This window comes from Rhagoletis pomonella, unplaced genomic scaffold (genome assembly GCF_013731165.1).
Source record: "Rhagoletis pomonella isolate Grant_MI unplaced genomic scaffold, Rhpom_1.0 Rhpom_scaffold_00006, whole genome shotgun sequence".
NCBI lineage: Eukaryota > Metazoa > Arthropoda > Insecta > Diptera > Tephritidae > Rhagoletis > Rhagoletis pomonella.
The window spans coordinates 82,226,908-82,236,455 of NW_023458560.1; the positions used below are offsets into that span (position 1 = coordinate 82,226,908).

The 9,548-nt window shown below is 34.1% G+C and overlaps 1 protein-coding gene across 1 annotated transcript; it reads right to left on the reverse strand.

Annotated features, from left to right (window-relative positions):
• Positions 1-5,231: 5,231 nt before the first annotated feature.
• On the reverse strand, positions 5,232-5,887 carry LOC118741480. The gene is made up of 3 exons (XM_036473477.1): positions 5,695-5,887; positions 5,505-5,580; positions 5,232-5,446 (listed from the first exon to the last, which is right to left on the reverse strand). The coding sequence occupies exons 1-3, from the start codon at positions 5,853-5,855 to the stop codon at positions 5,303-5,305; spliced, it is 381 nt and encodes a 126-aa protein (XP_036329370.1). The 5' UTR covers positions 5,856-5,887; the 3' UTR covers positions 5,232-5,302.
• Positions 5,888-9,548: the final 3,661 nt, after the last annotated feature.

The window sequence follows — 9,548 nt, forward strand, 5'->3', positions numbered from 1 at the left end:
GCCGGTTGCGATAGCAAACAGCCGGAGAAATTTCGATTTAGCCGGCAGCCGATTTGTTAGCCGTTTTGCAGAAAAAGTTAGCCGTTTTTAGCCGATTTTGCTATTTACCTTGTTTTCTTAAATTTCAAATATGTATATATGTTTCCATTTTTGACTAAGCGACCCAAAATCTGTTAGAAATGGCCTTATCGCGGACAAAACTTTCATGTCAGGCAGGGTTGTATGAAATTGGGCCGATTTCGCTTATTAATATTTTAAACGAAGAACGGATTTTCTTCATAACATGTTTGTTGTAAATGCCTTAATTTTAAGTGTGAAGTTTTATTCGCAAACTTAGAAAATAAGAAATTGTTTCACTGTTAAGACACTTAAGGTGCGTTTGTGTTTGGATATAGTGCCAATAAACAGAATAAATATTACATGTAGATATTGTCTTCCCAGATAGCCCATATTCAATTCTGCCTAAATTACAAAACATTATTTTTGCCCACTCCCAAAGGTTTATGGTAAGGGAAAAATTGATATTTTCAACACTATGTACACATATGTATTTTTTAAACAAACTTTTTTGCTGAGAACTTATTTACATTTCAAAAACCGAATGCCAACTTGAATTAAAGGAACCAACACTGAAGTGAGTCAAATTGAAAATAAAAGAGCACGAATTTCTATGTAAAGCAAAACTCTCTGGGAATCCTACGAGACATCTGCTGGTCATATGACCGGCCATCCAAATGGGAGGTCTGCAGTCTTTTGGCATCATATTTTACATCAGAATTGAAGGGATTTCTGAAAAATCTGACCAGCTCTTTTGTGTAACTGTGATTTTGCATCCCTTGTCAATATATGGCCTCGGTTGATGTTAACTTTAGGTCGTTGTTTTAATGCCTTAAAATTGAAAGGAAAATTTTACAGCGTTTTTTATGTGTGTTGGTTTCTATTTGAGTGTATTGAGAATCGGTCAGTCTGAAAAGGCCTTGTAGGGAAGACAATAGGTTTGTTCGTCGAAAATCCAGCGAGAATAATCACTCAAAATATCAGATAGTAAGGAAAAATGCTCCCAAATTCTCTCTCATGTAGAGAAACTTGCAATTTTCTGTACGAACGCAAATTTGAAAGTTTTTCTGCCAGCTAGTGTCCACGGTTGCATTTCAAACAAAAGAAATTTGTATAGAATTTTTAAAATTCTTTCAGAGGGGCAAAAAAAAGGGTCTACGGGTATATATCTTGTCAGTCCGACTTTCTTCAACATACGTTTCAATTTCTTTGTCGGTCGGACTGTGGTTGAGATTGCATTCCGATTAAGAATACAGTTTTTTTTTTGCCGAGTACCTTTCAAATCAATGGAATTAACTAAATTAATCAAGTAAACAAGTATTAACTTACATTTTTCATTTTAAAATCGCTCCAGTTTATAAATTTTTAAATTTAACGAACTAGTTTATTAAAATTATCGTCGATAAAAAATCCAACCATGTGCCACAATCATATGTTCTAATTGCAAATTCTTGCTGGCAAAATATTTTCCGGCTCGAATTTGTTTCTTCTTTCCAAGAAATAGTATTTTTACTCGTGATTTATTTAAATAAAGTATGTGAAATTTAGTTGAAACATTTTAGCCGTTTTTAGCCGGTTTTATTTGCCAATTTAGCCGGTTCGTCCAAAAAGTTCTGGCAACACTGGTCCTATTTGTTGATTGCTTCACAGATCTTATAATTTTTCTGACTAGAACTTTTTAACAAACAGTGTGTTCTTAGTTTATGTACATGTAACAAAACTTTTCAGGTAGATGGTCGACCCCACCGAGTAACAGTATAATGTTTAAAGCGATGGTTAAAGTTGAAAAAATAAAGAAAATTAGAGTTTTTTTTTAATTTTAACTGACAAAAACTTCCAACAATCGAAGTCTACCAATATATTGTTAAGGCTGGCTTTCATTAGGTAAAAATCACTGACATCAAAAACTACCTTCATCTGACAGCTGTTCAATTGATGTCAAATGCGTTTTCATTACATTTTAAAAACTGACCAAATGTCGATACCGCTGTGCATGTCAAAGACTGTCGTCAAATTTCGGTGTCAGTGATTGACATTCCGTTTTCATTACTGATGTCAAATGTGTTGTTAAATTTTTACAAAAAGTATAGAATACCGACCTTTTAGCTATAGACAAATCAAAAATGTAATTCATGTTGGTAAAAATCGAAATTGTATATATATTTTCTTTAAATAGCGTTTAACAAAAATTTATTTTAAAAATGGTTACAATAAATACGTCCTAAAAAGCTATTAAAATTATTTTTGAATTGGCATCAATACTTTTCTAATCAGTCAAGTAGTTTCCGAGATATTAAACATATAAAAAATAAGAAAGTTGAAGTTTAACCTGTTATGTTTTCTTTGTTTTTTACTTGTAGCTAGAATCAGCTGTTCCCATGGCAAACGAAATAAAAATTGCCAACATGTTGGCAAATACATTTTGATTGTCAAATGCTGCCACATCAGCGGCGAGGGCCGTTTTCATTTGGATGTAGTTTTGTATGACCGTGCGTGGGATATATGACAACAAACGCAAATGACACCAAATGACAACCCGTTTTCATTATAATGACAACATTTGACGTCAAATATGAGCTAATGAAAACCAGGCTTTATTCGTAATTTTAAAGCCCTATAACTCCTCTTCTCATGTTTGATTTTTAAAATCGGGTTGAAAATAGTCAAGCTCTTAATAGATAAGTCCCTCAAGTACGAAAATAACGCATTTTTTAATAAAAGTTGGGGTTCAGGAACTATAAGAAAGCTATGAGATATGTGTAAAACAGGCAAATTTTTACAATATGAAAGAACACTCCAGAAATCCGTACATCTTGACGGAAAGCTAAAAATCTGTACGTTGAATCCGTACAACCATTTTCTCCTCTGTAAATCCGCACCGTACGGAAAAGTCTGTACATCTGGCAGGGCTGCTCTCATTTTGCTTCCGAGAGCAGCATTAAGCTTCTAACTTAAACTCGTTTGCTTACTTGGCAGCACTGTCAAATAAAGTTGGACTGAACAGCTGACAAGCAAAAAATAGCGAGCTGCCACTAGGTACGCCCAAAACGCACCGATTTAATTTCAATGGATTTCCTGAAATCACATTACAAAATCTGGCTTAAAGATAGCGTTTTGAAGAAAATGTATTTTAAATGGTAATTTTTAAAATTAAATAATTAAGAAGACAGTAAATTTCCAAAACATTTGCTTGTTTTGTTGAATAAAAAAGTTCACCAAAATTTAGTCAAGCAATCTCCCAATATCTATTTCACTGCAGGGGCAATATTGGATGTTATAAACTGCACTTTTTCACAGCGCTCGCACACGAGAAAGAGTTGTGTATCATGTTATCTTTGTCAATCATGATTCTGGTAATAGATTATTTCCAGTATGCAACGCGGGATCCCTCGGGTGCCAAAAATAGCCCAGAAATAATTCCCTTACACAAAAAAAGGGTAATAGAGAGCGAAAATTGGAACGTATTGGCTTCTAAGTGTCTTCACGTTCCTGCCCGAAACGGTCCGGACTTTTTCTGTGGTTTTTTGCGTTCCCGTACTCATGGACTTCGTTAAATTTTTTATAGAAAATTTTTGGCTTATTCTCCAATTTCCGGGTCCGGTCCGGGTTGTACGGGAAAGAACCTAATTAAAGGTTCTGACAGTTGACTCTCTCGCACCACCACCAACCAGCGTTGCGGTTTTGATACAATTTGTTATTCAAAGTCTTAAAATTTATATATAGATATTTATAAATTTGATTTGGTAACTCGTATAAGGGAAATACAACCCGGAATTGCTTTGCATTCGCCGCTGTTATGGGCTGTTTTTGCTTACGCGTAAAAGCACAGTTAGCGCATTTAGCTCTAAATGCTACTCTTAATTTACATTTATCCATACAAATTTCGTCACCTAAATGCAACTCCGTCTCTGCATTAAGGGTCTAAATGCTAAAAGCAACCCTGTGATCTCCAAAAATGTCCACGATTCGAACATGGTTTCATGAGAAAAAGTAGCAAGTGGTCGCCGATCGGGATTTCATTTTTTTTTTTTTTTGTGAATTAAGGTAACAATATGTATATATGTGCATATATATATATCTGTGTTGGTTTGGAATAGTAGCTTATGTCGGGAAGCGGGCTTTAGTATAATGCGGCATACCCTCTATTCTCTAAGAGCCAGTTTTTCAGTGCACGGACGTGGTTTAAACTAATAGCGTTTTCTTTTCTCGAAATAAAGTTGCATTTATTCTACCCTGCGCCAGGACTATTAAGTTTCAGCATCTTCGCATGCATATTGCGTGCTCTTTCCTTAAAATGTTGCACTCTGATAATGTTGCCATATAAGCGGTGACATTTTTTTCGAAAAAAGAAAACGCTATAAGTTTAAACGCCCGATCTGGCTGATTTAAACTAAGATCAGCCAATCAAATGTCAACCAGCTGTTCAATTTAATATAGTTTACTTAATCTAAGTTTGAACTGGCACTGAAGAACTGGCCCTAAATGACAAGGAATTTTTAGATGAGACTTAATAGGAATATTGTCTTGCTGGTATCGAAACTATTTCTTGCACGTTTATTTGCCAAAAACTCCTCAACAGATCGGCGCCAGTGAGTCATTCGCAATCGTATGCCTTTCGATATAAGCTACTATTCCATACGAACACAGATATACACACATGTGTATAGCTTGATGTTAGATAACTTTTCTTGAGGTTTTGTTGAAACAATTTTTTATGAGTGGCAACCATGTGCGGAATTTAAGTTTTTGCCAAAAAATTCCTTATCAAGTAGACTTTTTGGAATATATGACAAGTAATTTTTAAGCAAAAAACAAAACCCACTTCAATTCTCATATACAAATTTTCGGATTTAAACCAAACTAGTATAAGGTAACACCTTTCCTTAAAAAAAAAATTATAGAAATCGGTTAACGTGGTCCAAAATTATGCGGTAACATAGATTTCAAAAAAAAAAAAAAAATATTCCGACGAATTGATAACCTTGTGCTTTTTGTGAAGTCGGTTAAAAATAGAAGTTTACAGTAACAATCGTTATCGCAAATTCTTGACAATTGCAATTCACTTCCGAGTGAATTTCAACCCCTGTGGGATTGGCTGTACAATTTAGTTGCGAGAATCGATTTTGTAATCCATCTCAATTAGTATACACTACTTCTTTTCAATTAATTAACTAGTGAAAGTTTGATTATTTGATTCATTTTGATTAATTTAGTTGTTTATTTAACTAATCATTTCTAAATTTATTTAAGCCGACTTCTTCTTGAAACCCAATGCATAGACCATTTGGATTATGCCTGCAAGTCCTATGCCGCAAAGCCCAACCGTCAAACCAAACAATACTTTGTCTACTGGTCCTCCCTTTAAGAAAACTGGAAGATCGTTATGAGCCTAGAAATAATTATTAGTTAATAAATTTAGTCTCAGATTTTATATTCTGAAATATTACTTGAAATTTCTTCATGCTATTTGCAAGTCCATCCGGCAATGCCATTTTTGTTTCGTAAATAATTGCGTAAGTAATCCTAAAATAAATAATAAAATCAAACGCAAAATATATCTTTGAAGCACTGAGCGTTATACGTTTTTGAAAATTATTTTCGTTATTTTCTAACTCTTTAGTACAATTTCAGACCTACCAAGGAAATTTGTATCTACTTATATATGCAGCTACTTTCGCAAGATGCAGAATGTATGTACGCGAATGATGGAAGAGATATCCATATGTAAAATTAGATTTTGGCATGCATACATGCACACTCACTATGTGCATATCGCACACTATCTTCAAGAGTGGCATAACTCAAAAAAAAGGTTGATTTTCTGGCATAAATCAATTCTTAGAGTTTATCTCTAGTTAATGCAAATATTTTTTTCTTCATGATTATGATCTCTAACTAGAAAACTACTGTTATACCTTATTTTGTATTAATTATGTTGAATCTGTACGATCCATAAGCAGTTATATTTTCGAGTCTGATTTTTGAGTTGTGTCTCTTTTGAAGATTGTGTGCGATATGTATGTATGTGCATATAGTGTGAACTGATTACTCGGTTTTTCTTAATTGTCCTAATTCAATGCAACTATTTGCAACCGAAACTACCAAACTAAAGGTGCGGTGAGACGTGGTAATGCAATCGCTTTTTCTGTGCATTTTGCTGTCAAAATGCAAAATTGAAAGTCTACTTTTCCGTGTACGGAGCCAGAAAGTCCTTTTTGCAGATTTGCAGAAATCACTTCGGAAATAAAAATTGCAAGGTGTATCTGCAACTGAAATTATGCATATAACTTTCGAGAAATAATTGCAACTTCTCGTGCTGTACAATGCGTGTCCCTTTTTTTCTCACAAATAAAAATATTTTGGTAGCGTTTATGAATTTCCAAATAGAGTGTTTTTTTTTGAACCATTGAACATTTTCTACAGACTAGAATCGGAAGTAGTGCTTAAATTTTCTGGGCTTGGGATACGTTTAATATTTTCTAAGAATTTTTTTTTTATTTTGACTCAGCTCTTTTCCTTAATTATTTTTCTTCAATAACAGCGCTATTTGGCCCTACCCATATATGTCAAATCAAAACGAGAAAGTCTAGTACCGTTTTTGTGAATGTATTAGCTCTGATCCAACACTTTTCGTGAAAAATCCTGTAAAACTGTCAAACAGCAAAACTACTCTCTGTAGTGAGAGTAAAAAGTGAGTAACAACAAGAAGTACGGGAACAAAAAAACATTTTTCCTGTAAAAACGTCAACCAGTAATTGCTTGACACTTTTCATGATTTTACCAGAAGAAAAAGTTCGGGTAAAATCTTGCAACTTCATTCTCTCTCATTTACAGGATTTTGGAGGATTTCGGAGTACGGGAACATTTTTCCTGCAACTTCCTGCAAGTTCGTGTAAAATCCTGTAAGTTCATGGAGCGAGATTTTCCAGCATGTGAAGACGGCCGGTTACCGAAGATTTTGTGGCCGGAAAATTGTATTACCAAAAAATGTTACCACTTCTTGTCACCGCGATTCTAGGTACGTTGGTAATGCAGTGAAAATATTCAGCAGTTCAGCTATGGAGATTTGTGGAAATTCTTGTGTTGCATATTTCAAGGGGAAATATTTTGTTACCAGCTCATGAGATGGTAACCGAATTTACCGGTTACAAGAGCGCACAGAATTCGAAAAAGGTTTAAAAATTGACAGACACTTTAATTACCGGTTACAAAATTTATGTTACCAGCGCAGAATAGACCTGTAAATGGAAAATGATTTTTTATTTGTTGTAAGTTTTTATATAAAATTCAAAAAATTTAAATCATTTTTAATTTAAAAAGCTTTCGTGAAATTGGCTGTTGGACATTTTATGACTGTTTCGTGCACACTTTAGCAGGTTTAGTAAATTTTTCAGGTCATTAATTTTGTTATAAGCATAAAAATGTACGGTAACATAACTGAAAGTGAACTTGTCTGCATTCGCCGTGTAAACAGACAAAAAGTAGTATCGGAAAGTTTGATTTTCAGAAATAAAAACTGCCTTCGAAAGCCACTTTACATGCAAGATGTAACTGCTCTGTTTAGGAAACTCTTGACTTGACAGACTTTTGAAAAGGACATGCACTTGCCACGTCTAACAGCTACTTTACTTTGGAAAACATTATGGGACGGTTTCACATACAAACTGAAGTCGAGTAATATCGTCACCTGGGTAAAAGATTGTCGAATGTTACCTTCGGCAGGGTTTGGGAAATCGATGTTAAACAATCAGTCACAATTTCTCAAATCTGTACAGTTGTTTCTTACCAAAATTTAATGCTTGATTGTACATACTATTTAAAGTATAAAACTACGTTGTCTTTAATTTTCAGTAACTGATATAGCTTTTACAGCCCTCTTTTTATAAAATCATTTTGTCGTATGTTACATTTTCACGTTAAACGCTAGCCAGCTGTATGGCATACTACAAATAACGCACACAGCAAGTAGGCATACGGCTGAAATTGTTGAAATTATTTTTTGCTTGTACGCAAAAATTTGATTTTAATACACCTGAGTTTTAAACTAATGAACAAAAATCAACAAAATATTAAACAATTTTTCAATAAGAGTTGCCGCAGCACAAACGACTATCTATTGTAAGGGTGTGATTTTGTCGTACGTACCATACTATTAGTCACATAAGACAATAATTTAACAAGTAATCAATTTCATCAAACTGTATGAAAATTTTTTCCTATGAGACATTTTTCGTTACATACAACAAAATGTTGATAGAAATTGCGCTTACGACTATCTCTTGGATCGTAAATTTCTTCTTCTTCGTGCATGAAACAGCCCGGACTTATTTTCCGGGCAGAAATGAGCAAGAAGTTAATTTGATATAACAGCCGTTATTTGTTTACATCCAATAGTTAGGGGATTCCCTTAAGCTCGAAAGTGGCTCGAAAACCACGAAACCTCGAAACTTTTCCAGCCTCGAAAAACAACTGTCAAAAAATTGTATGAGTGGCGATTTTCGCGTGCCTCGAAAACTTTCGAGGCAAATTAGTCGCGAAAAAAGCCTCGAAAAGTCGTTCGTAAGTTTCAGTGTTGCCTTTATAATTGTTGACTGCGTTTTGATCAATAAATTCATACAATTTACATTTTTTCACTTTTTCGTGGCATTTTCAATGCTGATTTTATATGTATTTATTTCAGCTGATGCGATGTATTATGCAGCGTTTTTTGCTGCATTTAAAATGCAACATTTAGCACTTTCGAACATATGTTTTCGAAGAGCGTTCATGCTATCGCATTTAGCAAATGTACATTTACGTGAGTTCGAAATCGTATGCTTTTGACAAACAGCCGTGTTCCAGTCGCTTATTCAGATCCGTATCTATTACGATCAATTCTCACGAAAAAGATAATGTGCAAAAAACCCTACTGAAAAGGAAAAAAAAATTTAAACCAAAAATTCAATACAAAATCTCGAATTGTTTTAACCATAACCGAAAATTTGTTTGTGTATATATTCATTTGTCGGTGATGTCAATTAAAATTTCCTCACTTAATTAGGAAACAAAACGAACAGAGTTGATCACAAATTCATCCAGATTTCTATCAGCATCACATCGATGTTGAATTTGAGTAACTTTTGTTTATCCAAATAATGTAAAATAATAAATGAAATCTCGGTCGGCGATCACTGAAACGCAGCTAGCCACTGTATACGCGAAAAAAGCAATGTTGCCACTTTTTTTTCATTAAACCATGTTCGAATCGTGGAAATTTTGGAAGATCCCAGGGTTGCTTTTAGCATTTAGATTCTTAATGCAAAAAATGGAGTTGCATTTAGTTGCATTTAGGTGACGAATTTTGTATGGATAAATGTACATTTAGAGTAGCATTTAGAGCTAAATGCGCTAAATGTGCTTTTACGCGTAAGCAAAAACAGCCCATTATACAAAAAACTCTGAATGAGCTGTCAAACTTCGGAATTTCTCCATTGTTTACGAGGCTGAAAAAA

Bases quoted from the DNA above. Each gene is read 5' to 3' on its own strand.
- LOC118741480 (XM_036473477.1), bottom strand. From the start codon at position 5,855: ATGCCACTCTTGAAGATAGTGTGCGATATGCACATAGTGAGTGTGCAT. The intron at 5,581-5,694 runs GTAGGTCTGAAA...TATTTATTTTAG, and splicing joins AGTAGATACAAATTTCCTTG to GATTACTTACGCAATTATTT. The intron at 5,447-5,504 runs GTAATATTTCAG...AATTATTTCTAG, and splicing joins ATAGCATGAAGAAATTTCAA to GCTCATAACGATCTTCCAGT.